At 43.9% G+C, this 15,318-nt stretch overlaps 1 protein-coding gene across 2 annotated transcripts in view; it reads right to left on the bottom strand.

The window, feature by feature from the left end:
• Nucleotides 1–15,318, bottom strand: part of LOC147105865 (uncharacterized) — a 155,531-nt gene that overhangs the window by 65,195 nt on the left and 75,018 nt on the right. For both annotated transcript variants that reach the window (XM_086010689.1, XM_086010690.1), the window contains exon 4: nucleotides 5,560–5,757. In XM_086010689.1, the coding sequence (XP_085866815.1) occupies nucleotides 5,560–5,757 (198 nt within the window). The remainder of the gene's footprint in view (nucleotides 1–5,559; nucleotides 5,758–15,318) is intronic.

Raw genomic sequence — 15,318 nt, 5'->3', positions numbered from 1 at the left:
CATATATATCAATGCATACACACATATATATCCACACACACACATACACACACACACACACCCACATATATTAACACACACACACACAGTTTCTCTCTATCTACTCTGTCTAGACCCATTACATATGTACTATGAAATCATTATAATAATGGCAGGAAATGGGATCTGGCAAAATCTAACGGTTAATAATAATGTTTACTGAAAGCCAGCCACAGATGACTACTGCCCAAATATGCCTCAGTTATCCACTGTGCTTATCAACTGAGCCACCAGTTCCAATTCCAACTTCACTTTGACTGGCCCCCTCCCACCAAAATTGGGACTGTTCCAGTCAAGCTTATTCAAATATCCTCCCCCAATAATTTGTCACCTTGCAGTAATCCATTAACGCTGGTTGGATTTTATTTGACAATGAGGTGTAGCTGTAATAAGGCTGAGTCTTGGATTACTGCTAAATGGTAACATATTACTGTATAATGAATGGTAAATGCTCAGTAACGTTACGTTACACAGGACAATCCAGGTAATGAGTGCAATGTGGCATACCGATCACAGAAAGGACACAATCCGCTTTCCGGTCCGTAGACTATAAATCAGGCGTGATGCCTTTAAGAAGGATCACACCTTTAAGAAACTCGATCTGCAACATAGTTAAGCCCAGAGCGGGGGAGGAGGAGTCGAAGCTGTGCACTGATGAAAGACAGTCGTACTTTGTGTAGTCTCTGACTCCATTTTGTGTTCAGCATGCAGCCTCAACAATTAAACCTTTTCTGTTGAACCTCTCCGAGTTCAGTATTTTTTAATGAGCACGGCCTTGAGATGTGCGTACTTGCCTTCCTCCGGAGGGTTTTGTAGTGTTGTCCAGACTTTCGTGATTGTGGAGCTGCCCAGGGAGGCGAGGAGGTAGTCATACATCGTTGCGTCGGCGGTGATGCCGCGGAGTCGGAATTGCGATTCGGCTTGAAGGAACCAGGCGGTGGCCAGGTTCTCCCAGAACTCCGGCAGCTTCACAGAAACTGCGTTTGTGTCAGCCATGGTTACGCTTAGGAGTCGTCCTGAGCGTCGGGGTCACCAATGTAGGAGTCTACGTACTCCTAGCAAAAAATACTGAACTCGGAGAGGTTCAACAGAAAAGGTTTAATTGTTGAGGCTGCATGCTGAACACAAAATGGAGTCAGAGACTACACAAAGTACGACTGTCTTTCATCAGTGCACAGCTTCGACTCCTCCTCCCCCGCTCTGGGCTTAACTATGTTGCAGATCGAGTTTCTTAAAGGTGTGATCCTTCTTAAAGGCATGACGCCTGATTTATAGTCTACGGACCGGAAAGCGGATTGTGTCCTTTCTGTGATCGGTACGCCACAGCAATGCCAAAACACAACCTTCTATCACGATTTTTCTTTGTATGCATAGGACTATGAGAGAAATATGGAGCCAGATTCTTTCTTCGCATTCTTGTGTATATGTACAGGGGGAAAAGGCATAAAACACAGGAAAGCGTAATGCAACTGGAACCTCTGCTAACTCAGCATAAGGTTATGTCTTACATAGAATTACATTGACTGTACCACAAACAAGCCTCATCTCACCCAATCAGCATAACCTTCTATTCCTTTCTCCCTCATGTCTTTATCTAGCTTCCCCTTAAATACATCTTAAATTCAACCTTGGAAGAGCACCACACACTCCACCAGTTTGACAACACCCTCCTCCACAATCTCTGCTTTAAAACTACTTCATCTCCTTGGGCGAAACACCATTAATAATGATATCTGCATCTGCTATCGTACAGATTCCTCCCTTGTATCCCATCACTTTCAGGTTTTGGGACTCAGTGGGCCCTTTTATCCTCTACATCCTGAAGTTTTTTTATTTATACAGGTTGAAGATGGCTTCCTGTTAAATTAAATGTTAACTTGTGGTAAAAGTGAACTGATGCTACTACACTTTTAAAATAGAGTACCGGACGTGCAATCAAACTGATTATTTTGCTTTCAAAAATTACTTAAAAGCTAAAATGGATCAGGTAATGTGTTATCGAGGGATGATGAGATCTATAATTGAAGCAGCGATTAGGCTAATGTTAAGATAACAGCTTATAATAAAATAGTGCTGTGGTGTAACGTTTGTTTGGTTAATGGCATTTTAAAGGCACTTTATATGAGTAACTTGAGAAATTCACATGGTAAGTGTAGCATGCCTAGGAGGAACAGGCGACTTTGGACCTAATGTTTCCAAAGCTCTCCACCGCTGGAGTTTTCCTCGTCTCGTGTCTGGGTCTGTTGTAGGCTCATTGATGGAGATTGTTTGCCATGATTATTCAACAACTCCATTATTGTTGTAGCATGCAACTACCAGGCTGGTAGAAAGCGAACCAAATGGACCGTGGTTTTTTATCATCTAGCATTCCTATGTTCCCAAGGAGCACTGAATATGTGAAAAAACACTTTTAAGTTATGAGGAAATGGGTAAGGAAGTTTGGCTTGTTCTTGCTGGAGAAGAGCTGGCCTGATAAACGTTTTTGAAAAATATGAAGAGGATTGGTAAAACTGATCAAGACAATTTCTCGTCAGGCGTGAAGGCCTATTCCTGTTCCCCAGATTTCCCATATTCTTAAATGGTGTTTGCCAAATCTTTGTTTAGTGAGGGACCAGCAGCAGAAGAGTCATGTCTATCAGACTGGTGTCACATCCAAGTTGCTCAATGTTGTGCCTCTATGTGGTTCATGTTAGTTTGTCATGTGTTTGTAAATAAACTCAAAGTTTAGCAAAAACATGTTTCCATGAAGACAGCCCCTTCAAATCCGTTCAAATTAAGCTCTTCTATGTGCCGGCACTGACAACAATATTGTATTCAATTAAATTGAGAAGTCTTTAACTTGACAATGTGTAAAACTTAATAGGGACTAAATTGGCATTCACTGATCTTTTCTTGAAAGAAAATTTGATGTATAAAGGAGTAATTAAACCTCCTGCACTTCAAAAAATAATAAATCAGGCCAACGGAAGCACGAATGGTGAGGTAAGAAAACAATCAGAAGGCAATGGAATGAAAAACCATTCGGGGGTGATTACTCCACTAGTGCTGCCTTCATCATGGGAAATTACGTATGAAAGGAACTGACCATTAACTGGAAAAAAAATACTTTGGCAACTTATTAAATTTCATTCAGTGGAAGAGGTTACGGACCCGTGCAGCGGATGTTTTGTTAAATTCAACAAAGTGGCGCAGAAAAGGAACTAAGACAGAAACAAAGGTTTTTTTTAAAAAAAAAGAGATTTTTTAAGATCGACTAAGGATGTTGACCCAAGAGGTCACTCACTGGCAACATATTCTAACATAGGAACATATCGAAACGTAGGAACAGGAATTCAGCCGCTCGAGCCTGTTCCGCCATTCAATTAGAACACGGCTGAATCATTGGAGATCTGGCAGGGAATAAATATCAAACTCAAAATGTTCACCGGGTCATAACATTCCTGACATGAGCTCATTGCATGTGAGGCCCATCAGTGGTATGTTTACCCTTTTACGTTGGTGTAAGGTCAGGAACATGGGACCCAACTAAACACAAGGTACACAGGGCACAGATAACTAAACAATAAGGGAAGGCGTTCAGAGGCAGATCTGACAAAAGCCTCCTTCGACTCCACGTGCCTCAACACAGAGCCACAACTTACCCAATTGAAAGTGCTGCTTTAGGCACACGTGAAGCCAAACGATATTAGATAGCATGGACAGTGCTTGTGAAGAGGAGTATGGGTTGTAAATTGTAGGAGTGACAAACCCTTGTAAATTATGGAAAGCATTTTTAGGCATTAGTAAAACCACAATCAGATATTCCTTGGGACTTTACCAGTACCGCTGTAGCTCAATGAGAAGAGAATGTTTTTATTGCAGTTGCTTTTTGATTGCAATACTTTCATATACAGTATGTAGGATACAAAGTGCGTGACAGTGAATGGCTTGGCTTATGAACAACCCTGAGACTGTTTCTCGGTAGTGTTAGGATATAAAAACTGTGGGGTATTTGGTTCTGCGAATTTCGTCTCCTTTTTTTCATTCCTTCCCTCCTTCCTGAAGGTGCTGACTCTTGCTGATATAATACTATGGCCACCGGTAAGTCTCCAGTACCCCAAGTGGCCGCTGCTCTGGCTGCGATCAATTAACCTGCACAAACCAGGATCCCTGGTAGTACAGCTTGTTACCACAGTGGACAGAGCCTTTACCCACTAGACTATTGAGGGAGCCATTGATATGATTTATAGTTATAATACAATTTCAATTCATTGCTTAAAGCACCTGGGGTGAGGACACTCAGGGGTGTAAAATCGGGCGCCATACCGGACAATTTCAGGGACCAACATTCTGTGGCCCAAGGACGCCTGAAAGACAACTGACCTGAATATTGGGTCGGACGGATTTTCAGGCGCCCCCTAGAGGCCGCCTAAAATAGGTGTTGGGACTCTTACATATGTAAATAAGGGCTTTTACACCTGTTTTCAGCCCCCTTGCTGAAATTGGATTTGGATGAGCAGAGCAGGAGCAGCTCGGAATTCTTCGATGGGGCGTAAATTAAAATTTTTTTTTTAATGTTTCTGTGGCACTAGGAGGAACAAGAGTGCCCCCCCTCCCTCTCCCCCCGACTCCACAGTATCCCAATTGCCCCCTTGTTGACGTTCTACCACCCGTCCCGGGACCTACCATCGGGCCTGTGCCTGTGGAGGCACAATACACTCCGGCAGCTCGTCCAATTAATACTAATGAGAACCGAGGCCCAATTTTGGGCCGGACTCAGGCCTCCCGGCTGGGGCTCGTGTTCCATGCGGGGCACCCATTTCAGACCTGGAAAAGGGCCTAATGTAATTTAAACCCATCATACTTTTGAGAACTGCTACCTCAGATGCTTTGCATGACCAGACCAGTCAATGCCACAAGTCTTAGGGTGAGCCGGTCAGAGATATACTTGGAGATGCATCCTCGTGCCAAACAGGTGACTCCTCCAACTATCACAAGAGTGCCATTCTGCCAACGAAAGATCAATTTAATCCCTACCTGTGGCAACTTCACACCCTTTGCTTTGAAAAATTTAATTAAAGTATAAAGCCAGTTACTGTAATTTCCAGTAAGGAAGTTGCACCATTGCAATCTCCTTACAGAGAACTACAGTAATAGACTTTCTACTTTAATTAAATTTTTCAGAGCAAAGTGTGCAGAAAATTTTAATTGTGCTTGGAAGGGAATTGTGAACTATTGAAATGTTCCAGATATGTTATTAATAGATATATATATTGGATAGAGAATTCCTTAAGCATGCTAACTGTTGTTCAATTCCAAAACTGGGCTGTCCACAAAGGAATTTGGAAATTTGTTAATTTGGGAGGCTGATGCCGAGATGTCTGAATGAATATGAGGCTTAGGACTTTCTACTCTTGGTCATTTCTTCCAAGATGTGTATCTGGTCAGATTACTTCTCCCCGTGACCTGCATAAGATCTATGTAATACAGTCCTCAAATCTGTCCTCAGGTCGACATAGTAGGAATCTATATGGCACTTACTTATGCACCTGAGGTTTGGCTCTGACCACTTGGCGAGTTTAGAGTTGTTCTGACATCGGATGAGGTTTGATGTTCCTGCCTTTCTCTTATAACCACTTTGGCACTTCAAACGGAGTCTCTGACCAACTTGAAAATTCATGTCAATTATTTCGCTCATATCTACATTTTCAACTTTAAAGTTGGGTTTGCTGCAGCTTCCTACAGGAAACGAGGAAAAAGAGACAGAATCTGATTTAGTGTTGTTCCAAAATAAAGACCGCTTGCATTCTATTAAATCTCAATGTATATCAATGCTCTAGACACAAAGACCACATCCATCAGATTTTTATTTTGAAGTAAAATTAAGAGGTGTTCACATTCTCCTTCACCCAGGCCTTGAAAATTCTGGCCCAGCTTCTTGGTTGACTCTCTCCCCTCAGCCTTCCAATCTGGAGAACATTTTACATAGTTCAAAGCCCGCCTAGGAACTGAAAGGCAACTTTTCTGAGGATTCAGGGACTGTTTTAAGACTCCCAGAACCCTTCATTTATTCTGTTTTATAGAACAGATGGGTGAATTTAACATCAGTTTTAATGAAAGAATTGCTAGAATCTATTATCTAAGGGATAGACTAAGTAAGCACTTGGAAAAGTATCAGCTGATTAGGGAGAGTCAACATGGTTTAGAGAAAGGTAACTAGCCTATAGGGTTCTTTGACAGAGTCGCCAAGATGTCGGATGTCAAATACATGCATTTTCAGAAGGCAGTTGACTAAAGTTTCACACAGCAGAGTGCTGGCTAAAGTTGAGGTGTATGGAACTAGAGGGTACCCCATAGCAAGGATAGGAAAATGGCTGGAGGCGGAGAGTTGGGATAAAAAGGCCTTTCTCGGAATTGCAGGCAATGGCAAATGAAGGTAGCTTTTCCACCAGTTGTGGCCAGATTTCTGGATGTCCGGATGTGGGAAATTTGAGAAAGTCCAGTCCTACCAGAAATGCCTTGGAATTACGTTCCGATGCATTTTCAGGTGGGCAAGGCCGGCAGTGGTAAAAGTACCCACCTTAAACACGCGTGCACTTCATTTTTACAAGCCTTAGGGGTGTGTTGGTCCTGCACACTATGACCTGTGGTTCTGGGGTGAGGACGCCTCATAGGAAAATAAGGAACAGGAGTCTGCCACTCAGCCCATCAAGCCTGCTCCACCATTCAATTAGATCATGCCTGATCTATAACTCAACAATAGAAGGTTATGCTGATAGGATGAGATGACATAGGGTGGGAAGAGGCTTGTGTGGGGCATAAACACCGCCACAGACCAGTTGGGTTGAAAGGTCTGTTTCTGTGCTGTAAATTCTATGTAAAACTCCATTTGCCTGCCATAGCTCCATATCCCCCGATACCCTTACCTAACAAATATCTATCGATCTCAGATTTAAAATGATTAATTGAGCTAGTATCTACTCATTTTTGTGAGAGAGAGTTCTACACTTCTACCACCCTCTGCGTGAAGAAGTGTTTCCTAACTTCTCTCCTGAACAGCCTGGCTCTGATTGTAAAGTTATGACTCCTTGTCTTAGACACCCCACCAGTGGAAAAAAGTTTCTCTCTATCTACCTGATCAATTCCTTTCAAAATCCTGCGACCTCAATTAAATCATCCCTTAACCTTCTATATTCCAAGCCTAGTTTATGTAATCTCTCCTCATAATCTAACCCTTGGAGCCCTGGTAACATTCTGGTGAATCTGCGCTGCACTCCTGCTCAGCCAGATGTATCCTTTCTAAGGCGCATTGCCCAGAACTGTACACAGCACCGCAGATGTGGTCTATCCAGAGCTTTGTATAGCTGTAGCAAAACCCCTTTATATTCTAGGCTCTAGTTATAAAGGCTAACGTTCCATTAGGCTTTTTGATTATTATTTTGTACCTGACTGACAACTACATTTTAGTGTTCTGTGTACATGGATCCCTAAATCTCTTTGGCCCTCTACTGTTCCTAGCTTATCTCCATTTAAAAAATACTCAGATCTGTCCTTTTTTGGTCCAAAATGGATGTCCTCACACTTACCTGCGTTGAAATCTATCTGCCACAGTTTTGCACACTCACTTACTCTATCAATGTCTCTGTACTTTTATGCTCCCGTTTACATTACTTACTCTACCACCAATCTTTGTGTCATCAGCAAACTTAGATATAAGGCTCTCTATTGTGTTGTCTAAGTCATTAATAAATGTTGAGTAGTTGAGGCCCCAGCACAGATCCTTGTGGGTCACCACTAGTCATTTCCTTCCCATTTAAGTACATACCCATTAACCCTACCCTCTGTCTTCTGCCGCCGAACCAATCTCCAAACCAGGTCAATAGTTTGCCTTGAAATCTTATCAAATGCCTTCTGGAAGTCCTATAAACTACATCCATAGACATTCACCTGTCTACTACTTTAGTAATGTCTTCAAAGAATTCAGTTAGATTCGTTGGACATGACCTACCCTTTACAAATCCATGTTGGCTCTCTCTAATCAGCTCAAATTTCTCTAAGTGCTCAGTCAGTCAGTACTTAATTATACATGCTGGGAAAACTAAAAGTGAGCTGAATGCAAGGTATCATATTCATTGCAACCATGCTTCTGTAATCTATATAATCTAAGGAACACAGGAAATAAAAAAGGAAGAACTGTACTTAGCAAGAAAATAAATATTCTTTCTGCCTTAATATGCCACAATTTCAGCTACGCCATTTTAAAATTTTTCTTTTACTTCAGTGTTTCTGACATCCTAGTTACTCCTATAATATATACACTATATTTAACACAAATCTAGACTCATTCTGAACAAAAAAAACCTTGCGTTTCTATCGCGCCTTTCACGACCACTGGACGTCCCAAAGCGCTTTACAGCCAATGAAGTACTTTTTGAAGTGTAGTTTCAGTTGTAATGTAGGAAACACGGCAGCCAATCTGCACACAGCAAGCTCCCACAAACAGCAATGTGATAATAACCAGATAATCTGCTTTTGTTATGTTGATTGAGGGATAAATATTGCCATGGGATCTTTTACGTCCACCTGAGAGAGCAGATGGGGCCTCGGTTTAACAACTCATCCGAAAGATGGCACCTCCGACAGTGCGGCACTCCCTCAAGTGCACTGAGTGTGTCAGTCTAGATTTTTGTGCTCAAGTCTCTGGAGCAGGGACTTGAACCCACAACCTTCTGACTCGGAGGTGAGGGTGCTCCCAACTGAGCCACTGGCTGACAAGCATTAGTAACATCTTTCCTGTTAAAAATCAAATCTTAACAAGCCTTTTAAATGTAAAACTTAATAGGCCTGATTAACCTTCTCCCCCTCCGACTGGGCAGCAGTGAGGCAGACTGTACCAGGAAGTGTGTTGTGCCTGATATAAACTGAACCTGCCTGTATTTCCAGATTTGGGTCATGTTAGCAGGCAAGGTGTTCTCCCTGATCCAGGCCTGCTCCTGGGAGCAAGCCAATGAATGCCATAGGCCCTTCATGTAGTAATGGCTGGTGCCTACGGGAGCCGTGGCTCAGTTGGTGTCTCTCTTGCCTCTGAGTCAGAAGGTTTTGGGTTCAAAGCCCCATTCCAAGGGACTTGAGCGCAAAGCCTGGGCTAACATTCCAGTGCCATACTGAGGGAGTGCTGCACTGTCAGAGGTGCCGTCTTTCAGATGAAACTGTGGCCCCTTCTGCCCTCTCACGTGGACGTAAAAGATCCCATGGCGCTATTTTGAAGACAAGTAGAGGAGTTATCTCTGGAGTCCTGGTCAACATTTATCCCACAACCAACATCACTAAAACAGATTGTCTGGTCATTATTGCATAGGATTACATCGGATATACGGCACAGAAACAGGCCATTCGGCCCAACCAGTCCATGCCAGTGTTTATGCTCCACTCGAGCCTCCTCCCGTCTTTCCTCATCTAACTCTATCAGCATAGCCCTCTATTCCCTTCTCCCTCATATGCTTATCTAACTGCCCCTTAAATGCATCTCTACTATTCGCTTCAACCACTCCCTATTGCATTGCTGTTTTTGGCACCTTGCTGTGCGCAAATTGGCTGCCGTGTTTCCTACATTACAACAGTGATTATACTTGAAGATTGGCTGTAAAGCGCTTTGGGACGCCCTGAGGTTGTGAAAGGCCATATATATAAAAGCAAGTGTTGCTTTCCTTCTATCGAAAAACTGCTCCTGAGATCTAGTGCAGAATCTGGCTGCCCCGCCGCCCCCCCACCACCCCTCCGACTTCTCACATCCGATTTGAGCTGGTTTGGATGCAAGGCTGAAGGTCCATTGTTGGCGCACCTCTGAATGGGCCTCCTCCTAGTATGAACCCAGGAGAATGAGGCATGGCCCATTGTGATGCCACTCGCACCTCACTTACGTGCTTGCAACTGCTACAGGCACAAGTTGCTGTGCCCCTCCATCTCCCTCTCGGGGAGCCCTAGGAAATACCTGGGCAACACAATAAGGGCACAGACACCATGGGGTCTCCACCCCCCTTTTTCCTCTGCCTTGTGTCCTGAAAATAATCTTTCCCCAGGTGCAAAGCAGAGGCCAACCAACCCATTTTAATGCAGGGTCAGTTCATTAACATGTTCTCCTGTTCACTCCCAGGAACAATTCTAGGTTTGGACCAAGAGTCATTGAGCTGAAACATTAGCCCTAGGTTCCTCTCTCCACAGAGGCTGCCTGACCTGCTGTGTGTTTCCCGCATTTTCTGTTGTTATTTCGGATTTCCCGCATCCGCAGTATTTAGCGATTTTACAATCATGAGCAAAACCTAGCACGTGGTCCATTAACTAACGCCAATGCAACAACAAATTGCATTTATATAGCACCTTTAACATAGTAAAACGTCCCACGGCGCTTCCCAGGAGCGTACTCAGACAAAATTTGACACCGAGCCACATAAAGAGATATTAGGACAGGTGATCCAAAGCTTGGTTAAAGAGGCAGGGTTTCAGGAGCGACTTAAATGCTCAAAATAATTACACCTTAACGCACAATTTGCAACTGTACTAGCTCCAATTCACACAAGAAATTAACCTCCTCATGCCTGTAGTGATCAATAGCATGTCATTCTATAGTGGACACTAGGTGGAGCCGTAGAGCTGTATATAGCTGTATGTATAAGACTACACTACCCAGCTATATATTATATTAAGACTACATTACGCATGAGGCTAGGCTACGCACAAGGCAGCAGTCAAGATGGAAGCCTCTACAAGATGCTGTACAAGTCCACATGTGCTCAATAAAAGTAACTAGCAAAAGCTAGCTGTGTTCATAATAAGAATGTCTATTTATTAATGTACATAACATGGTACCAGGGTGGTGAAGATCTGCTGAAAATTGTGAAAAGCGACATGGAGAATTTGAAGACACCAGAGCGTTTGAAACTCACAGAAAAAATCGACTACAATTGGCAGACTTTTAAACAGCAATTCGAACTCTACATTGCAGCCATCGGATTCGGTACGAAGCCAGACGCAAGGAAGATAGCGTTGCTGCTTACGGTTGCAGGCCCACAGGCGATAGAGGTATTTAATACATTTGTATTTAATCCAGCGGCGAACAGAGACAAATTAGACGATGTGCTACAGAAATTTGATGCACATTGTTCTCCCAAAAAGAATGAGACATATGAAAGATACATCTTCCGTTCTCGGACACAGCAACAAAATGAGACTTTTGATAGCTTTATAACTGATCTGAAACTGAAAGCACAGACATGTAATTTCTCTGAGCTCAAAGCATCCATGATTCGTGACCAGATTGTGTTTGGTATTCATGATAAAAAAGTCAGGGAACGTCTGTTGAGAGAAACCGAACTAAATTTGGAAAATGCGGTGAAAATATGCCAAGCCAGCGAGCTAGCTTGAAAGCACGCGCAGACTTTCAGTAAAATCAATAATGATGCGATTGTAATGAGTGATAATGCTGCTGTCGGTGCTGTGTCCTATAAGGGGAAGAAACGTGGGCAGAACAGAAGTGAAAAGCAATCGGAGGATGAAATTTTTAATTGTAAACGCTGTGGTTACAAACACCAGTTAAGACAATGCGCAGCGTTTGGAAAAATGTGCACAAAGTGTAATGGAAAGAATCACTTTGCCAAACAATGCTTTTCAAAAGTACAAACTAAGAAAGGCCAATGAGTTAATGTAATTGAGGACACTGATTTAAGTGAGACATTTTTTGTAGGAATGGTGTCGTGACAATATCAAAAAGGATACAGAAAATGTGCAGCCCTCAGAAATGGACAATGCTGAACATAAAGTTAATGCAGTAAAAGAGGACAAATGGATGATCTCACTGCAGGTAAATGGAGCATTAGTTACCTTGAAACTAGACACTGGGGCAAAAGCAAACTTAATCAGTATGAGTGACATTAACAATATGAAAGAAAAGCCCAAAATACAGAAAAAGTCAGTACTACTGAAGGACTATAATGGACAGAAAATAGATAGCTTAGGTGTATGCAGACTTAAAGTGACAGTCAAAGACAAAGTGCATCATCTCATGTTTTCTGTTGTGGCTGAAAGGCTTGATTCACTACTGGGTGACAAAGCTTGTGAGGACTTAGAACTGGTCAAAAGAGTCTACCGTATAAACTGTGCCATAAGCAGACCAGATGACTCGGTGGATTCTGCAGTGAATAATTTCCAGGATGTGTTCAAAGGATTTGGAGTTCTACCATTCACTTACAAGATCCAGCTAAAGCAGGATGCTCAGCCAGTGGTACATGCTCCACGAAGAGTTCCAGCACCCCTGCGTGACCGGCTCAAGAATGAACTGGACAGAATGACCACACTAGGAGTCATCAGGAAAGTCGAAGAGCCAACAGACTGGGTTAACTCCATGGTATGTGTAAAGAAAAAGAACAATGATCTAAGAATATGCATGGATCTAAAGGACTTAAATGCAAACATAAAACGTGAACACTACCAGATTCCCAAGCGAGAAGAAATCACCAGTGAACTGTCAGGTGCCAGATACTTTACAAAGCTCGATGCCTCACAAGGATTTTGGCAACTAAAACTGGATGAAGAGAGCACCAAATACTGTACCTTCAACACACCATTTGGCAGGTATTGTTTCCTCAGAATGCCTTTCGGGATAATATCTGCATCTGAAATCTTTCATAGAGCGATGGAACACATAATTGAAGGTCTGGAAGGAGTTCGGGTCTATGTTGATGACATCATCCCCTGGGGCTCCACACTGAAAGAACACAATGAGAGACTGACTAAAGTGCTACAGAGCATACGCCGGAATGGACTGAAGCTCAACAAAGCCAAGTGTCAGTTTGGCGTCCAAGAAGTCACTTTCCTAGGAGATAATCTATCTGGTAAAGGAATAGAGCCAGATATGGAAAAAGTAAATGCCATACTCAAAATGCCCCGACCCACTGACAAAAAAGGAGTGCTACGCATCATGGGGATGATAAACTTCATTGGAAAGTTCATTCCTAACTTGTCAGCCAAGACAGCCTGTCTGCGAGACCTGCTACATAAAACAAATGAGTTCGCATGGACAGAAAGACATGAAAAAGAGTGGATAAACCTCAAAACAGTGCTGACAACCACACCTGTACTCACCTTCTTTGACCCAACCAAAAGAATCAAAGTGTCAACGGATGCATCAAAAGATGGCCTAGGTGCGGTCTTCCTACAAGCAGAGGGTGAAGATTGGAAGTCTGTTGCCTATGCCTCCAGGTCTATGACTGATACTGAGTGTCGATACGCCCAGATTGAAAAGGAATGTCTAGGCTTGGTAGTTGGACTAGAAAAGTTTCATGGCTACATATATGGACTTCCCACCTTCACAGTTGAGACAGACCACAGCCCTCTGGTTGCCATCATAAAAAAAAACCTGAATGAGATGTCTCCAAGGATTCAACGACTCATGATGAAGCTGCAAAGATATGACTTTGAACTGATCTACACACCAGGCAAATACATAGTGTTAGCAGATGCACTATCCCGAGCACCCACAATGAGTCATGTGAGCTCTACTGAAGAAGACGTGGATGTTCATGTGAGTATGGTCACTGCTGCGCTGCCCGTGTCAGACACAAAATCAAAGCAAATAGCAGAAGAAACAGTAAAAGATACAGTATTACAAACAGTAATAGAGAACATTCATCATGGTTGGCCAAAAGGTTCCTGTCCAAAATATTTTCACATAAGGTCAGAATTGAGTGTCGCAAGTGGACTATTACTAAAACAGAACAGAATAGTCATTCCACAGGCTCTACGTCAAGACATGCTCAAAAGGATTCATGAGGGACACCTCGGAATTGAAAAAGGCAAATGTGAGACATGTCAGAAACACCAAAACAAACAAGCAAAGGAACCAATGATAGTAGCTGACATACCAACAGTAGCATGGCAAAAGGTTGGTATGGACCTTTTTCATTTAAATGGTAAAGACTATCTAATAGTGATTGACTACTATTCTAACTATCCTGAGATGGCGCTGCTCTCAAGCACCACAGCAAGCAGTGTCATAATGCATGTGAAATCCATCTTCGCCAGACATGGAATTCCCAGGATTGCCGTTAGCGACAATGGTCCGTGCTTCAACTGTAAGGAGTGGCAACAGTTTGCAGCACATTATGACTTTCAGCACATCACATCCAGTCCTTTGTATGCTCAGTCAAATGGTAAGGCAGAGAAAGGTGTTCAAGTTCTCAAGCAGCTACTGAAGAAAGCGACAGAAAGCAAGTCTGATCCTTATCTCGCCCTGCTGAGCTACCGAGCCTCACCTTTAGACTGTGGTTCTTCACCTGCTGAACTACTAATGGGTCGCAAGTTGCGCACCACGCTACCCTGCTGTGCAAAAGAACAGCAAAGTAAGGAACTGAGACAGAGGCCTAGAAATTGAGTTTTGGCGCAGCCAGGGCTTTAGCGCTGGAAGTTAGTGCCGGAGCTAAGTCGCGCTGGTCGGGCCCAAAATTCAATAGTTCTGCGCCCAAACGGCTGCCGGCGCTGCTGAGAGCTGTTTGCGCCTGAAAACTGGCGCTACGCGCTGAATATCGGCGCTATTCCGGCGCTGCGGCGCCCGCTGCGGTGCGGCAGGTTCGGGAAGTGCAGGCCTCCTCCTTCCCTTAAGGAGGAGCTGCCTGCACCCGGCCGCGGCCCGCGAAAATCTTTTTAAAAATGAGCCCGGCACCTCGGACAAGTGCCGGGCTTGCTTCTGTTCCGGGGGGGGGGGGGGGGAAGTCCGGGGAGGGAGCTGCGGCCAGGCGGCCGGCGGGAAAGCGGCCGGCCGCCGCGGGGCCTTTAATGCGCCGGCGCAAAGTCATGTAAGACTCTGTTGCCAGAGTCTTAGTTGCGGCTGCCACGGGCGAGGCGGCCGCAACTGAATTTCGGCGCTGGGGCCCGTCGGCATGGCAACCGGGACGCTGCGCACACCGATGACGTCATCGGTGCCGCCGCAGCGCTACCGGTCTACCGCGGCGGAAGGGCCCCAGGCAATTTTGGCGCCGGCGCCAATTGCAGCGCTAGGCCCTCTAGCGCCGCAAAATCGGCGCTAAGGGCACTGAATTTCTAGGCCAGAGACTTCAACTGTTAAAGCTGAAACAGAAATCATACTATGACAAGTCATCCAAAACTCTAAAACCATTGACAAAGGATGATGTTGTCAGGATTGAGGATCCAGATGCATGGAACAGGAAAGCTACAGTTCTTGAGGAAGTAGGACCAAGGTCATACACTGTTAGAACTGAGGAAGGACAGATTCTCAGGAGGAACCGCCGT

This window comes from Somniosus microcephalus, chromosome 17 (genome assembly GCF_052327205.1).
Source record: "Somniosus microcephalus isolate GS21.2 chromosome 17, FLI_Smic_1.0, whole genome shotgun sequence".
Lineage (NCBI taxonomy): Eukaryota > Metazoa > Chordata > Chondrichthyes > Squaliformes > Somniosidae > Somniosus > Somniosus microcephalus.
This window is presented reverse-complemented; position numbering and strand designations above follow the sequence as displayed.